The 17665-nt window shown below is 32.9% G+C and overlaps 3 protein-coding genes across 5 annotated transcripts; 2 read left to right on the forward strand and 1 right to left on the reverse strand.

Annotated features, from left to right (window-relative positions):
• Positions 1-15: 15 nt before the first annotated feature.
• On the reverse strand, positions 16-15691 carry LOC104751053 (wax ester synthase/diacylglycerol acyltransferase 2). 3 transcript variants are annotated; one of them, XM_087490077.1, is made up of 7 exons: positions 15355-15691; positions 14347-14919; positions 14176-14242; positions 14031-14098; positions 907-1116; positions 663-800; positions 16-331 (listed from the first exon to the last, which is right to left on the reverse strand). In XM_087490077.1, exons 1-7 carry the CDS (start codon positions 15541-15543, stop codon positions 164-166), a joined length of 1413 nt encoding a protein of 470 aa, XP_087346203.1. In that variant the 5' UTR covers positions 15544-15691; the 3' UTR covers positions 16-163. The 3 variants fall into 3 exon arrangements, with proteins under 3 accessions (XP_087346203.1, XP_087346204.1, XP_010471231.2); XM_087490078.1 differs by having other exon boundaries at positions 15351-15601; XM_010472929.3 differs by lacking the exons at positions 16-331; positions 663-800; positions 907-1116 and adding an exon at positions 12184-13944 and having other exon boundaries at positions 15355-15621.
• Positions 4733-8929, forward strand: LOC147925800 (uncharacterized). The gene is made up of 2 exons (XM_087490611.1): positions 4733-8872; positions 8920-8929. Exons 1-2 carry the CDS (start codon positions 4797-4799, stop codon positions 8927-8929), a joined length of 4086 nt encoding a protein of 1361 aa, XP_087346737.1. The 5' UTR covers positions 4733-4796.
• LOC147925801 (uncharacterized) lies at positions 8989-10182 on the forward strand. The gene has a single exon (XM_087490081.1). It carries the CDS (start codon positions 8989-8991, stop codon positions 10180-10182), a length of 1194 nt encoding a protein of 397 aa, XP_087346207.1.
• Positions 15692-17665: the final 1974 nt, after the last annotated feature.

A 17665-nucleotide genomic window follows, 5' to 3' on the forward strand; every position in this document is an offset into this window, starting at 1 on the left:
AAGTGACCCAACATGTTCGTGCAAACATTTATTTATGAATGAAGAATTATTGTAGAAGTGCACCGACATACAACAAGATCATGATAAACGCAGGATTAGACGTGAATAGATATTGAAAATAGTAACAATGTACCTAGATGATACGCACGCCGACCGTTTTGTTTTAAACCTCTGAAGCATGAAAGATCTTTTGTGGAGCAGCAGACTTCATCATTGAAAGAGCTTCGATGATGAGATCACAAAGGTGATGAGGGTCTGGAATCACGTCTACATCAACTCCGATGTTGATTATGAGTTTGTCCACGTAGCTTTGAATACCGATAATGAGTCCCTTGTTCAAAAAAGAAAAAACAAACCATCAGAATTAAGTTTCATCAATTAAGGTTCCCAACTAATGCACGGTGGATAAACTTATATGTATCTACTTTGTTTCACAAAATTTTTACATGTTTTCAAGGAAAATTATATTTCAGTTATGTCACTATATAAATAATTTTCTAATTAATATTTTAGATAAAAAGAGACTTGGTTTTATTGAAAATGTGACAAGACATTCAAACGACACTATTAGTAATAACAAAAAGAATATATTTAATAACTTGATACGAGTTATTTTAACACGCTCTTCCAAATTATTGTTTGTGTATAAGAGAGTCATGTACCTGTGGAATACCAAAGGTACTTGCAGCAATATAAGATATCTGATGGCCGAAAAAGCTAATTTCTTCGGTTGGACCAACCACATTAGAGAATACCATCGTTGTGCTTCCAAAAATCTTAGTTACAAGAGTTTTGAGTGCCTGTTTTCCGTCCCCACACATCCATATATGTCGATCAGATGTACCAAAATACATGTATTATATTTGGAACGACATATATGAAGATAAGTTTAATTTAACATCTTACCTTAAATCCAAAAACTTCCATTGTCAATTTGAGTAAGCCATGGGAAAATAGAGGCTCGAGGGAATGTTTTTTACGATCCATCATGGTTTTGGATTGTCGAACATATTCAAATACATCATCGTATGACTTCGTCTCCAAGGGAATCAAAACATAACCTATTGAGTTCCCCCATCTACACTTTGAACCTTTTGCCATCATATTTGCCAAATCCTGATATAGACTTACGTTTTAGATTCTTACTATTTAAACAAGACAATAAAAGAAGCAAAAATCGTTTGGAGTATGTTATTTAGCACCTCAATATTTCTGTTTGGCCTTAGATTGAAAAAAACAACACCATGAAGACGTTGTTTGTCTTCAAGATCTGTTAACAAATTCGAGACAAAATGTAAGAATATTGTTAAAAAATATGATTCTATTATACAAGAGTAAATGATTTACCATATCTTTGATTCAAATATCGAGAAAGACCAGCTTGTACCATTCCAAAAAGAACATCATTTACCGTCTAATAGAAAAGAGGAAAAAAGGATGTAAGAAAAATTAAAAAAGGGGGAAAACATAAAAACCACATCTTTCAATAAAAAAATAAAACTAATAAAGCTAAGACTTGGACCACAAAAGAATGGATAAGAGTCAACCCAAGAGTCTATAGTTCGTTTCCACTCAGGAGTATGGCTTGGACCACAAAAGAATTACTCTACAGTTAAAAAAGAAGTTTTATCTATAGTAAACTGTATTTCTAAATTTCAAGATGATTTAATAAACAAAAAGTTTTTACTACGTGTCGATTGCAAATCGGCGAAAGAGATTTTACAAAAGGATGTTAAAAACTTAGTCTCTAAACAAATATTTGCTAGATGGCAAGCTATTTTATCTGTTTTTGGTTTTGATATACAATATATAAAAGGGGAAAATAATTCTTTACCTGATTTTCTAACAAGGGAGTACTTACAGGGATCATTCAATGTAACAGATACTATTCACATGGTATCAGAACTTTTAGAATATTGCAAAAAAGAAATACAAGAATTACTAGATAAGAACTTAATAAGAAAATTTAAATCTCCTTGGAGTTGTTCAGCATTTTATGTTAACAACCAAGCTGAAAAAGAAAGAGGAGTACCACGCTTAGTAATCAACTATAAACCCTTAAACAATGTAATACAATGGATAAGATACCCAATACCAAACAAAAGAGATCTATTAAAACGATTATATGACGCCTGTATATTCTCTAAATTTGACATGAAAAGTGGATTTTGGCAAATACAAATTGCCGAGAAGGATAAATATAAAACAGCATTCACAGTGCCTTTTGGGCATTACGAATGGAATGTTATGCCTTTCGGTTTAAAAAAACGCACCATCCGAATTTCAAAATATAATGAACGAAATATTTAACCCTTACTCCACCTTCTCTATTGTATACATAGATGATGTGTTAATATATTCAAAATCCATCGACCAACACTTTAAACATCTATACACCTTTTTAAACATTGTTAAAAAGCATGGACTAGTAGTATCCGCAAAAAAGATGCAAATATTTCAAACAAAAATACGTTTTCTAGGCCACAACATATATCAAGGTACTATAACACCTATATCTAGATCTATAGAATTTGCAAATAAATTTCCAGATGAAATAAAAGAAAAATCACAATTACAAAGATTTTTAGGTTGCCTAAACTACATATCTGATTTTCTACCTAATCTACGAAAAACTATTCAACCATTGTTTCAAAGATTACAAAAGAACCCCATACCATGGTCAAGTCTGCATACTAGTCTAGTCCAGGATATCAAGAAAAAGGTTATAACACTACCATGTCTAGTCATCCCACACCCCAATGCATTCATGATAGTAGAGACAGATGCATCAGAAATAGGTTACGGGGGGATCCTTAAACAGAAAATGCCAGAGTCAACCCAAGAGTCTATAGTTCGTTTCCACTCAGGAGTATGGCTTGGACCACAAAAGAAAAATCAATGAAATATTTCACGATCAACAAGACATTAAAGAAAAATTAGAAAAATTACTTCTTTCAGAAACTGAAAATTCAGAAGAACTCAGTAGCGACCCTTCTCTAGACATAATAGAAGATGAAAGTGATACATCCTCTCAGTTTTTCAACTTCTAAAGTTTTTATTTTAATTGTCACTTGTGGATCACTTAGTTGTTGTTCTATATGTTGGTATTTTATTTCTTGTTGTAAATATTGTATATGTTTTTGTTTCCCGTCTATTAAATTTATAGATTTTTCTATTGTTGAATTTTGTAAGGCTAAGATTTCTTTTGTTTTCATTGGGGATAGAAATTCAAACATTATTTTCTCTCCTACGATTTTTGTGGTAATCCCTAGTTCTGTAGCAACCTTCTGGTCTTACATGGGTATCAGAGCCAAAAGAATTTCGGCTTAGAGTATGATATATGTTTTCCTTAAAACATCCAAGCCAAACGACGACATGTTTATTTTAAACCTAAGCCTAGTGTTAAAAACCAACCTACCAGAACCTTGTCGGGAGCGTTGATAGCGTAGGTGTTCCAGGCCGTAAGACCAGAAGGCAGTGAGTCCGTTGGTAAGCCCATGCGTCTTTCGTCATCGATAAGAGCGGTTAGTTTGCATTTTTAGCATTAGATTAAGTATAATTTAAACATGGCATCTACGGTTAGGAAGTTGTTTAAGTCTAAGCATGCATCATCTTCTACATCTCAAAAAACAATTAATTCAAGAGAAATTATGTCAAAAATCACAACCTTTAATCAAGAAATATCAAAAGATCTACTACCGCATGTTAATCCACAAAATATATATCAAATAGGAACTCTTGATTTTAGAACTGCATATTCAATTAAAGAACATGAACAAACTTTATCATTACAAAATGAATTTGAAGAAATTAAACTACTTTCTTCTATGGCTTTAGAAAACTATAAAAGAAAAAACTTTAATTATATTAATTTTGGCCTAATACAATTAGCAATCAAACCTTTATCTAGAACAGGGATTGATTCCCCAATACTCATGTTATTAAGAGATAAAACACTTTTAAAATTTGAAGACTCCTTATTAGGGGCAGTACAATCAAATTTATGCAACGGAGCTATATATTTTAATTGTGCACCAAATTTTCAAGTAAGCTTACATGACCCTACAATATTTAATACTTTAGTTTTAAACGTACACTTGCCTGAAATTAAATTTCAGCAAGAAAGACATGGCTATTTGTTGTTGTATCGTATTTACTTTAAGCAATCTACATCTGAGTTCAACCCACGATGTTTATTGCAAGATGATAAAGGCGAAACAACAATATTGGCTGCACATGGTAAAGACACACCAACCTCTACATATACACCTAAACAATTAAAATGGACAGAAATTACAATTCCTGATCAATGGAAAATTAATATTACTCAACCACCAAGAAATTTTGAACAAAGAACTATTACGAGTATAACAGAACAATATGATGGAAAAATATTATTAAACTTCGGTTCTTTCAGAGATCCACCATCATTAAAATTTAGTTCATTCCACCCACGTTCATCTTTCTCTGAGTACAGAACTGGCCAAGCTAGCACTGAATCAGAGGAAAGTGTAGAACAAATTTTAACAAAAAGCCAAGGGAAAAAACCTATTATTTTTCAAGCACCAATAGCTGAACCAGTTCAACAGTCAGAAGTGGGATCGTCTAACTTTCCTACTTCCCCAACAACTTCAGATTTTAAATCAATAAATGTTATCATAAAAACATTTACAATAGACAAAGATTACCTTAAAGAAGAATTCTTATCAGATAAAAACAAGGATAAAAGAAAATGGTACTTTCAAGCTTTTAATAAAGAAAAACTTACAACTTTTAGAGAAATATGGTATAACTACATGGAAAATATAGAAGTAAATATTCCATTTTTCACATGGTTTGAAACATATGCTTTAGAAAATGACATATGCTACCCATATAAAAATGAATCAATAAACACTAGTTCCACATTGTACCACACATGGGAAATGACTAACGGAGAAATACACAAATCAGTTCATCCACCTTTGAAAGACATCAAAATTCACACTCCCCAAAGACAAGTAATCGCTACACCTTTTAGAACCGGGGCAAACCGAGATGATAAAGATTCAATATATATGGCAGACATTAAGATAGTATATGAACAAAATAATTATCAAAGTCAAATATTACATACTATTTCACGACAAATAGATAATCTTGATAACAAACTAGAAAAGGACGAAAAAAACATAACAACAAACTCTCAGCCGTTATCTTCACCCTTTACTGCAATCTCACCACCTCTCTTCAAACCATTAACAAAATCCATTAAATTTCCTGAAAATGAAATTTTAAAATCAATTTCAACTAGACTGGATAGACTAGATAAAGCCAAGGGGATAAATAATATTGACGAAAACATTCGATCTGAAACCGATATAGAAATAAATAGAATAAAAAGAAACTTTCAACCATCCAAAAAACCATATTATCCAAGGCACTCACCACCCGACTTATTATTTGAAGAACATCATAAATTTCCCTCAACAAACTTTTACAACGGAGAAGGCATATATGAATGGAATATAGATGGTAGATCCGAATATGAAATGATGAATTTATTTCAAGAAATGGGGATGGCAACCCTATCCTATAAAGCTAAAGGAATGTCTGACCACCAAGCATGTGTCATGCTAATCTCGGGCTTCAATGGAGCCCTGAAATTTTGGTGGGATAATGCTTTAGGCGTAGAAACTCAAAATTCTATTCTAAACCATACTGAAACTAGAAGAGTAGAAGGAGAAGATGGTTTTTATGAAGAAGACCAAGTTCAAAATGCTGTAGAAGTATTACTCCACACCATGACCATGCACTTTGTAGGAAACCCTTCGGAAGAACTAACAAGTAAAAAACTTATTTTAACAAATCTTAGATGTCCAACACTAGGGGACTTTAAATGGTATAAAGATATATTTGTAACCAACATATTTCAAAGACACGACTGCAACCAACCCTTCTGGAAAGAACGGTTCATCGCAGGATTACCATCATTTTTCGCAGAACGATTAATTAATAAACTAAAAGATTATTCTGGAGGACAACCAATCCCATGGGATACCATAACCTATGGTCAATTGTTTGCCTTTATTAAAAAGGAAGGTCTACAAATATGTCAAGAACACAAAGATAAAAAGCAAAGTAACAAATTTAAATTTGCAGAAACTATGGGTTCATTTTGTGAACAATATGGTTACAATCGTCTCACTCCACCTTCTAGAGAAAGAAGAAAACTACGCAAACAAAATAAAACTTTTTATCCACAACCTTATAATAAAAGTAAAAGATTTACAAAGAAATTTTTTAACTCATACTATACAAAAAACAAAAATCCTAGAGAACCATCTAAAAAAGAAAGAATTATATGCTGGAACTGTAAACGGCCAGGACATAAATCTACAGATTGTAAAATGAAAAGAAAAATCAATGAAATATTTCACGATCAACAAGACATTAAAGAAAAATTAGAAAAATTACTTCTTTCAGAAACTGAAAATTCAGAAGAACTCAGTAGCGACCCTTCTCTAGACATAATAGAAGATGAAAGTGATACATCCTCTCAAAATTCTGAAAATATCTCAGATGGCATATGCAATTGTAAAACAATAAACGTAATTACAAAAGACATTGACAAACAATTTTTAATAGATATTATAGATAAAATAGATGATCAAGAAACCAAAAAGGAATATTTATTAAAATTAAAAGATTTAGTGCAACGAGAAAATCAATTATTAACTCCACAACCTTTTAGTCTTAACAAAATAATAGAAAAATATCCCTCTCCAACACTTTTTAAACAAGTAACCACTGGTGAATTACAAGGAGAAGTTAAAAATTTAAAAACACAAATAAAAGAATTACAACAAATAGTTCACCAACATCAACTTCATCAATTGCAAGTAGACGCTAGATTAGCCCTTATAGAACCAAAAGTCCATGAATCTCCACCCACAACAATGGACAAACCCTCCACAAGCAACCCTGAAAACCATAAACAAACAAAAGAAGAAGAAGAATATATCCAGATAATAAACAAAATAAACTATCAAAAATGGTATACACAAATCACAATACACATAGGGTATGATTTTAAACTAGAAACAATAGCACTTCTAGATACAGGAGCTGACTATAATTGTATTAGAGAAGGAATAGTTCCTACAAAATTCTATGAAAAAACATATGAAAAACTTAGTGGTGCAAACGGAAGTAGTTTGAAGGTCAACTACAAATTACCTAAAGCAAAAATCTGTAACAAAAATTATTGTTTTAAAACTCAATTTATCCTTGTAAAAAACTTAAGCCAAGAAGTTATACTAGGAACACCATTTTTTACACAAATTTATCCGTTTAAAGTTACAGAACTAGGGATTACCACAAAAATCGTAGGAGAGAAAATAATGTTTGAATTTCTATCCCCAATGAAAACAAAAGAAATCTTAGCCTTACAAAATTCAACAATAGAAAAATCTATAAATTTAATAGACGGGAAACAAAAACATATACAATATTTACAACAAGAAATAAAATACCAACATATAGAACAACAACTAAGTGATCCACAAGTGACAATTAAAATAAAAACTTTAGAAGTTGAACTACTACACCAAATATGTTCTGAACTCCCAAATGCCTTTTGGGAAAGAAAAAAACATATTGTTGAAATACCCTACGAAAAAGATTTTAACGAAAAAAACATTCCAACTAAAGCTAGACCTATTCAAATGAATCAAGAACTTTTAGAATATTGCAAAAAAGAAATACAAGAATTACTAGATAAGAACTTAATAAGAAAATCTAAATCTCCTTGGAGTTGTTCAGCATTTTATGTTAACAACCAAGCTGAAAAAGAAAGAGGAGTACCACGCTTAGTAATCAACTATAAACCCTTAAACAATGTAATACAATGGATAAGATACCCAATACCAAACAAAAGAGATCTATTAAAACGATTATATGACGCCTGTATATTCTCTAAATTTGACATGAAAAGTGGATTTTGGCAAATACAAATTGCCGAGAAGGATAAATATAAAACAGCATTCACAGTGCCTTTTGGGCATTACGAATCGAATGTTATGCCTTTCGGTTTAAAAAACGCACCATCCGAATTTCAAAATATAATGAACGAAATATTTAACCCTTACTCCACCTTCTCTATTGTATACATAGATGATGTGTTAATATATTCAAAATCCATCGACCAACACTTTAAACATCTATACACCTTTTTAAACATTGTTAAAAAGCATGGACTAGTAGTATCCGCAAAAAAGATGCAAATATTTCAAACAAAAATACGTTTTCTAGGCCACAACATATATCAAGGTACTATAACACCTATATCTAGATCTATAGAATTTGCAAATAAATTTCCAGATGAAATAAAAGAAAAATCACAATTACAAAGATTTTTAGGTTGCCTAAACTACATATCTGATTTTCTACCTAATCTACGAAAAACTATTCAACCATTGTTTCAAAGATTACAAAAGAACCCCATACCATGGTCAAGTCTGCATACTAGTCTAGTCCAGGATATCAAGAAAAAGGTTATAACACTACCATGTCTAGTCATCCCACACCCCAATGCATTCATGATAGTAGAGACAGATGCATCAGAAATAGGTTACGGGGGGATCCTTAAACAGAAAATGCCAGAGTCAACCCAAGAGTCTATAGTTCGTTTCCACTCAGGAGTATGGCTTGGACCACAAAAGAATTACTCTACAGTTAAAAAAGAAGTTTTATCTATAGTAAACTGTATTTCTAAATTTCAAGATGATTTAATAAACAAAAAGTTTTTACTACGTGTCGATTGCAAATCGGCGAAAGAGATTTTACAAAAGGATGTTAAAAACTTAGTCTCTAAACAAATATTTGCTAGATGGCAAGCTATTTTATCTGTTTTTGATTTTGATATACAATATATAAAAGGGGAAAATAATTCTTTACCTGATTTTCTAACAAGGGAGTACTTACAGGGAAAATCTCAGGATCACCAAAATGAGTGAAACACAAAAGAAACCAATGAGTGCATCAGACTACGTCAAGAATCAACCACATTTACAAGGAAAGCAATTAACCACTAGCAACCAATTCTCTGCCTTGGCGGAATTTCCTCCTTTATCCTATGCAAAAGCCGTCAACCCCCAGCCACAAAAAATATCCAATCCATCCTCCTCACAAAAAACCATAGATCAAAAATCGTCCTACTTCCTTAAACCACAACGCCAACACCTTATTACAACCTCATTTACCAAACCAATATCCCTTAAAGATCTAACCCAATATACCAACCGCATATTTTACGAAGAAAGTCAATACCTTACCGATAACCTTACCAAAAACCGCACATTCTACGAATTCATTCTCGTAGACACCAAATCAGTAGAAATAACCCACCATACCGACAAGAATGACCCAAACCTTATTTCCTACTCCACCTGCAAAATCCTCAAAGTATGCAATCCCCAAGATCTCGGATTCATAAACCTGCACACCGCAAAAGAATTCTCCATCCCGGGGTTCCACATTCCAAGATTTACCTACATAGATTACCAGAAGGCCTTTTTCCACACCCTTTACTTACGAACCTATGATCACTCCTGGTTCCTCTCCTTTGACTTTCATTGCCCCAAGACAATACCAGGATGGTTCTACGAATGGTGGTACTGGTTTGGCCCAACCGATGACATATATCCACCCCAAATACCCAAGGTTTCACTACCCTACTACACTAAACACGAAAAACACCAACTCATCGGCCCTTTACCAAAGATAGCCTTCCACATAGATATGGGAATACCCTGGATACTATCTTGGCACTACAACCTTCTACCCTTCTTACCAGAGATGCCATATTCACTAGTCCGCGAATTCAGAATCAAATGGTGGGACAAATATAACCTCGACCGCTGCTCTTTATCCAACTTGGAGAAATGGATCCAGACACATCAACAAATAAAGCAATCCATAGCTACAGTATCCCGAGCATTACCACCTATTCAAACAAAAAATTCGCCACACAAACCACCAAGTCCTACAGAATCAACAACTTCGTCCTCCGGATCCAAGAAAAGTAAAGGCAAAGAAAAACTCAAGAAACTCCTCGAGACAATAGCTATGCAAATATCCTCCTCAGACGACGAAGATGATATAACACAAGACAACAATACGCAAGACGACGATCCATTCTAAAAAAAAAAAAAAAAAAAAAAAAAAAAAAAAAAAAAAAAAAAACGTGAAAATATCATGGTAGAGCTCTTTTATTATATCTTTAAGTTATGTGCTTGTAATATAAATACATATATATTCAGTATATAGTTTTGTAGAAGCTACCTCTTCCACCGACTCCATCAACACTCCAATTTTCAAGACAAGATGAAGACAAAAAGACAATTATGCAACAGCTCAACTATCAATACAAGACTTCAAGACCAAGAAATGAAGACTTCAGTATTATAACAAGACAAAGACTTCAATCAACAAAGGATTACTCATCTCTCGCAATGTCAAAAATAGGACACGTCGACAACAACTTACGCAACTTCACACAGCTTTGTATAAATAAGGAAGTGAGAGGAATAGGAGAGGGCAGAGTGTTTTTAGCGATCATTCACAAATTCCCTATACATCCTACTCTCCAATTTTCATAAGTTTGTTTTCAAAGTTTGTATCTTTACTCTTGTATTTTAACCAAGTTTAAATAAAGTAAGTTTAATCATCCCTCTTATCTATATTTTAAGTTAATTTGCTTATTTATACACTGGTTTTACTCTAGCTATATTACAATCTAGAAAAAATAATCTATATATTTTATCCTGGGAAGTTCCAGCAACCTTGGGTTTAAAGTTACAGAACTAGGGATTACCACAAAAATCGTAGGAGAGAAAATAATGTTTGAATTTCTATCCCCAATGAAAACAAAAGAAATCTTAGCCTTACAAAATTCAACAATAGAAAAATCTATAAATTTAATAGACGGGAAACAAAAACATATACAATATTTACAACAAGAAATAAAATACCAACATATATTCTATTCTAAACCATACTGAAACTAGAAGAGTTGTTGTTCTATATGTTGGTATTTTATTTCTTGTTGTAAATATTGTATATGTTTTTGTTTCCCGTCTATTAAATTTATAGATTTTTCTATTGTTGAATTTTGTAAGGCTAAGATTTCTTTTGTTTTCATTGGGGATAGAAATTCAAACATTATTTTCTCTCCTACGATTTTTGTGGTAATCCCTAGTTCTGTAACTTTAAACGGATAAATTTGTGTAAAAAATGGTGTTCCTAGTATAACTTCTTGGCTTAAGTTTTTTACAAGGATAAATTGAGTTTTAAAACAATAATTTTTGTTACAGATTTTTGCTTTAGGTAATTTGTAGTTGACCTTCAAACTACTTCCGTTTGCACCACTAAGTTTTTCATATGTTTTTTCATAGAATTTTGTAGGAACTATTCCTTCTCTAATACAATTATAGTCAGCTCCTGTATCTAGAAGTGCTATTGTTTCTAGTTTAAAATCATACCCTATGTGTATTGTGATTTGTGTATACCATTTTTGATAGTTTATTTTGTTTATTATCTGGATATATTCTTCTTCTTCTTTTGTTTGTTTATGGTTTTCAGGGTTGCTTGTGGAGGGTTTGTCCATTGTTGTGGGTGGAGATTCATGGACTTTTGGTTCTATAAGGGCTAATCTAGCGTCTACTTGCAATTGATGAAGTTGATGTTGGTGAACTATTTGTTGTAATTCTTTTATTTGTGTTTTTAAATTTTTAACTTCTCCTTGTAATTCACCAGTGGTTACTTGTTTAAAAAGTGTTGGAGAGGGATATTTTTCTATTATTTTGTTAAGACTAAAAGGTTGTGGAGTTAATAATTGATTTTCTCGTTGCACTAAATCTTTTAATTTTAATAAATATTCCTTTTTGGTTTCTTGATCATCTATTTTATCTATAATATCTATTAAAAATTGTTTGTCAATGTCTTTTGTAATTACGTTTATTGTTTTACAATTGCATATGCCATCTGAGATATTTTCAGAATTTTGAGAGGATGTATCACTTTCATCTTCTATTATGTCTAGAGAAGGGTCGCTACTGAGTTCTTCTGAATTTTCAGTTTCTGAAAGAAGTAATTTTTCTAATTTTTCTTTAATGTCTTGTTGATCGTGAAATATTTCATTGATTTTTCTTTTCATTTTACAATCTGTAGATTTATGTCCTGGCCGTTTACAGTTCCAGCATATAATTCTTTCTTTTTTAGATGGTTCTCTAGGATTTTTGTTTTTTGTATAGTATGAGTTAAAAAATTTCTTTGTAAATCTTTTACTTTTATTATAAGGTTGTGGATAAAAAGTTTTATTTTGTTTGCGTAGTTTTCTTCTTTCTCTAGAAGGTGGAGTGAGACGATTGTAACCATATTGTTCACAAAATGAACCCATAGTTTCTGCAAATTTAAATTTGTTACTTTGCTTTTTATCTTTGTGTTCTTGACATATTTGTAGACCTTCCTTTTTAATAAAGGCAAACAATTGACCATAGGTTATGGTATCCCATGGGATTGGTTGTCCTCCAGAATAATCTTTTAGTTTATTAATTAATCGTTCTGCGAAAAATGATGGTAATCCTGCGATGAACCGTTCTTTCCAGAAGGGTTGGTTGCAGTCGTGTCTTTGAAATATGTTGGTTACAAATATATCTTTATACCATTTAAAGTCCCCTAGTGTTGGACATCTAAGATTTGTTAAAATAAGTTTTTTACTTGTTAGTTCTTCCGAAGGGTTTCCTACAAAGTGCATGGTCATGGTGTGGAGTAATACTTCTACAGCATTTTGAACTTGGTCTTCTTCATAAAAACCATCTTCTCCTTCTACTCTTCTAGTTTCAGTATGGTTTAGAATAGAATTTTGAGTTTCTACGCCTAAAGCATTATCCCACCAAAATTTCAGGGCTCCATTGAAGCCCGAGATTAGCATGACACATGCTTGGTGGTCAGACATTCCTTTAGCTTTATAGGATAGGGTTGCCATCCCCATTTCTTGAAATAAATTCATCATTTCATATTCGGATCTACCATCTATATTCCATTCATATATGCCTTCTCCGTTGTAAAAGTTTGTTGAGGGAAATTTATGATGTTCTTCAAATAATAAGTCGGGTGGTGAGTGCCTTGGATAATATGGTTTTTTGGATGGTTGAAAGTTTCTTTTTATTCTATTTATTTCTATATCGGTTTCAGATCGAATGTTTTCGTCAATATTATTTATCCCCTTGGCTTTATCTAGTCTATCCAGTCTAGTTGAAATTGATTTTAAAATTTCATTTTCAGGAAATTTAATGGATTTTGTTAATGGTTTGAAGAGAGGTGGTGAGATTGCAGTAAAGGGTGAAGATAACGGCTGAGAGTTTGTTGTTATGTTTTTTTCGTCCTTTTCTAGTTTGTTATCAAGATTATCTATTTGTCGTGAAATAGTATGTAATATTTGACTTTGATAATTATTTTGTTCATATACTATCTTAATGTCTGCCATATATATTGAATCTTTATCATCTCGGTTTGCCCCGGTTCTAAAAGGTGTAGCGATTACTTGTCTTTGGGGAGTGTGAATTTTGATGTCTTTCAAAGGTGGATGAACTGATTTGTGTATTTCTCCGTTAGTCATTTCCCATGTGTGGTACAATGTGGAACTAGTGTTTATTGATTCATTTTTATATGGGTAGCATATGTCATTTTCTAAAGCATATGTTTCAAACCATGTGAAAAATGGAATATTTACTTCTATATTTTCCATGTAGTTATACCATATTTCTCTAAAAGTTGTAAGTTTTTCTTTATTAAAAGCTTGAAAGTACCATTTTCTTTTATCCTTGTTTTTATCTGATAAAATGAAAAGAAAAATCAATGAAAAATATGAAATGAACCTTTTGCCATCATATTTGCCAAATCCTGATATAGACTTACGTTTTAGATTCTTACTATTTAAACAAGACAATAAAAGAAGCAAAAATCGTTTGGAGTATGTTATTTAGCACCTCAATATTTCTGTTTGGCCTTAGATTGAAAAAAACAACACCATGAAGACGTTGTTTGTCTTCAAGATCTGTTAACAAATTCGAGACAAAATGTAAGAATATTGTTAAAAAATATGATTCTATTATACAAGAGTAAATGATTTACCATATCTTTGATTCAAATATCGAGAAAGACCAGCTTGTACCATTCCAAAAAGAACATCATTTACCGTCTAATAGAAAAGAGGAAAAAAGGATGTAAGAAAAATTAAAAAAGGGGGAAAACATAAAAACCACATCTTTCAATAAAAAAATAAAACTAATAAAGCAAACGTACCATATTCATGGCGTTCTTCACCATTTTGACATCATCCAAACTAATGATTTGATGAATAAATTTATTATTGCGAAGTGTAGCTCCTGGTTTACCCATTATATGAGCTGAGGTGTCCCTCGCACAACAAATAAAAACCATAGAATTGATAACTTCAACACAAGTGTGAAACATAATTCTTACTATGAACCATAACCAAGCAACCACAGCAAAACAAACGTTCTTTGCTTTGCTTTTCTTTGGAGCCACAAAAGTAGGCAACGCCTCGGGATCACATGTTTTCCGAGTACATGCGAGTAATAGAGACATAAGAGACATCCCATCGCCCAAAGAGTGATGGAATCTAGCCACGGCCACAGATTCGGCATGTGATGTTTTAAGTTTCAATAAATGAAACTCCCATAAGGGTTTGGACATATCCATTGGAGAAAGAGCCATCCTTGATGTATAATCCTCTAGAAATTCATCAGGATTCTCAATGTTGGGATCTATATCCGGAACAACTACATGTTCTTCTACTTTTACTTTTGTTGGAATCCATTTAGCTTTGCCTTTGTGCTCACCATGACCATTCACCTACATGTATCATATGATGTTAGTAATACTACATCTGAATGAGAGGATCCATAACGTAATATATTGTATTCCCTCTGTCTCAACTAGATTGATGTTTTGACAATTTCACATATATTAAAAAAATGTTAAAATTTTATTAATAAATTAATTTATAATTACTTTTTGGTAAAAAGAGAAAATATAGATTTTAGATAGCATGACTTTTTTTCAGCATAAAAAAAAAGCTGAAAAAGATATTGTGGAGAAAACATAAAGTAAAAAATCATTTCTATTCTTTTAATGTACAAGAAAAAATTATAAAACATCAATCTAGCTGAGAGAGGGAGCATTTGAATTGATACACTCTTCTTAAATTTATTTTGAGTTGGAAGTCATGAAATTTAAGACTTATAAACAATAAAACCGTTTCTATGTGTGTGTACGTTAATTACCTACCAGTATGCTAGAGAAGCGTGGATGGTTAATCAATGTGTTTTTTAAGCCTTCAACAATGGTTGATGGATTGCCTTCGGTTTTGCATCCAATGGTTACAACGTTGAAGACATCGAGACCCGGCAAGCTGAACAACCGCGCAAATGGACTTACTGGCTCCTCTCCTTCCGTCACTTGCCTTTCTATTGCCATATCTCTTATTTTGGCTTCCGGTTTTATTGTATTATTCTACAATATGTACATATGCAAATGGTTTATTTATAGACACACAACTATTAATATATGAGGCCCTGACATTATTGTAGTTAAGTGAGGTTGTTGAGAAGCTACATGCTACTTTACCTCACTAGATATGTGTGATGGGTCCAAGAAATGGTCTCAATTATATTGTCAAGATAGTCTAGTAAATTATTGAGATGGTGCATAGCTATTAAATGGTGTCAAGCTAACTGTTTCCTTGCTCAATTCTCTAAAATTTCCTTCAATAAGTATCATATTTTCTACATATCACATAATAAACAAATTTCATGAACCAAACAAGACAAAAAAAAAAAAAAACAAATTACAAGATTTTTCATAGGATTTTTATGTACTTTTGACTCTTGTAGTTATAAAAATGGAAGAATTCATAAAACACTATGTAAATTATAAAAGAATAAGGAATTATAAATTTAAAAGATCTACAAAAATGTGAATTATAATAAAAGTATCTTATCTTTTAATAGAAAATTTTCAAAACTATAAAAATAAAAAAAATTCTCTTCATAAATTAATATTTTATTAATTTATCGATAAATAAAAACCTCTATAAATTAATAAAATTTCAGTTCTACTGTAAGTAGATTCATGAGATCGTTACAAGCAAAAAATAAAATAATAATAATAATTTAAAAACTTGATATAAGATAGAAGTTAATACTCCACAAGAAAGCTATCCACTCATTTTGGAACTGACGTAACATTTCTATTTGTATATGGCAAGAAATAGCATAGTGTGAGGGCAATCCACACGAACTGTAAACCGTTTGGTTAACACATGAAACGACTGCACCCGAATTCTCAATCCTCACACAGGATCCAGGGGAAACAATCTCATCGGAACCCCATAATTCCGACAAGACAACCGACGTAAAAATCGTTCCTTACAAAAACTTCCACAAATACACCAAAACCCACCTCATCTAGTTACTGAGTCGCACAACTAACCACCTCTAACGACTGAGTAACAAGAGAGGTGGGCTACAATATTTGATTCCATCCAGCCACGAACAACACTTCCCCACGAATACTCCAATTCACTAACAACTTCTCTAGTGTCGAACGACACCTCCACTTGGTGTCGAACGCCACTCTCCTAGTGTCGGTTGACACCAACACAACATCACTTTCGTCGATCTCCCCTCATCCAAACCTAAATCCAGCTTTCCTCCTATGACCCAAACACACAACAACATGTTGGTGTCGACCGACACCAGTGTCGCTCGACACAACCTTACCACAAAACCGTCTATACTAGACCACAATAAAAACACTTGATTAAATCATAAACCAACCGTCCATTTCACAAAATCACCGTTGGATATGAAGCTTATAGCACCACGAAGCTTTCCACCAAATTTCAGCTAAATCGGACTCAGTTTCATCCTTAAACATTGCTCCGAAGTAGCCATCCCAGACCAGTTCTTGATGTCTGTCTGTAGGTGTTGGTGCCGACCAACACCACTTTGTCTGTAGGTGTCGGACGACACCAACCCAGAAATCACAACAGAGCCTCCCTTCAAGCTCTCTTTCCCAACAAACCCCTAAACCTTTACAACCATCGATTCTCTAATATAGTAAACACCAAATAACACGAATTACCTGGATAATAGCTAGAAGAGAGCCTCCTTGTCTCTCTCAATCCACCATCAAGTACTCCCATCCTTCCTCTACACCCATGAGGAAGATCTATCTTCTTTATCCTTCTCTTACAGCATAACTGGAACTCAGCCCTCTCCGCTCCTCACCCCACAAGCAAACTCGGCTCACACTAAAGGCATCAACTCCATCTCTTTTTTCCTTCCCGTTGGTGGCTGCGACCAAGAGACGTCCCCAAAAAAAAGGAGAAGAAGATTCTCGTCTCCTTATAAAGCTATGGTTCTGGTTTAATTCCACAAAACCAGCAAACCGTTCGCAAAATAAACTAAACCCGCAACCAGAACCAATTGGTCGTGTCGAGCGACACTACGCCATGGTGTCGGTCGACACTCCAACTCCAAAGTTGGTTTGCGAGCTGATACTAAGATTTTTGTGTGTCTATCCTAGCAGGTTCAAT

The sequence above is a fragment of the Camelina sativa genome, chromosome 16 (assembly GCF_030686135.1).
Source record: "Camelina sativa cultivar CO46 ecotype springtype chromosome 16, ASM3068613v1".
NCBI lineage: Eukaryota > Viridiplantae > Streptophyta > Magnoliopsida > Brassicales > Brassicaceae > Camelina > Camelina sativa.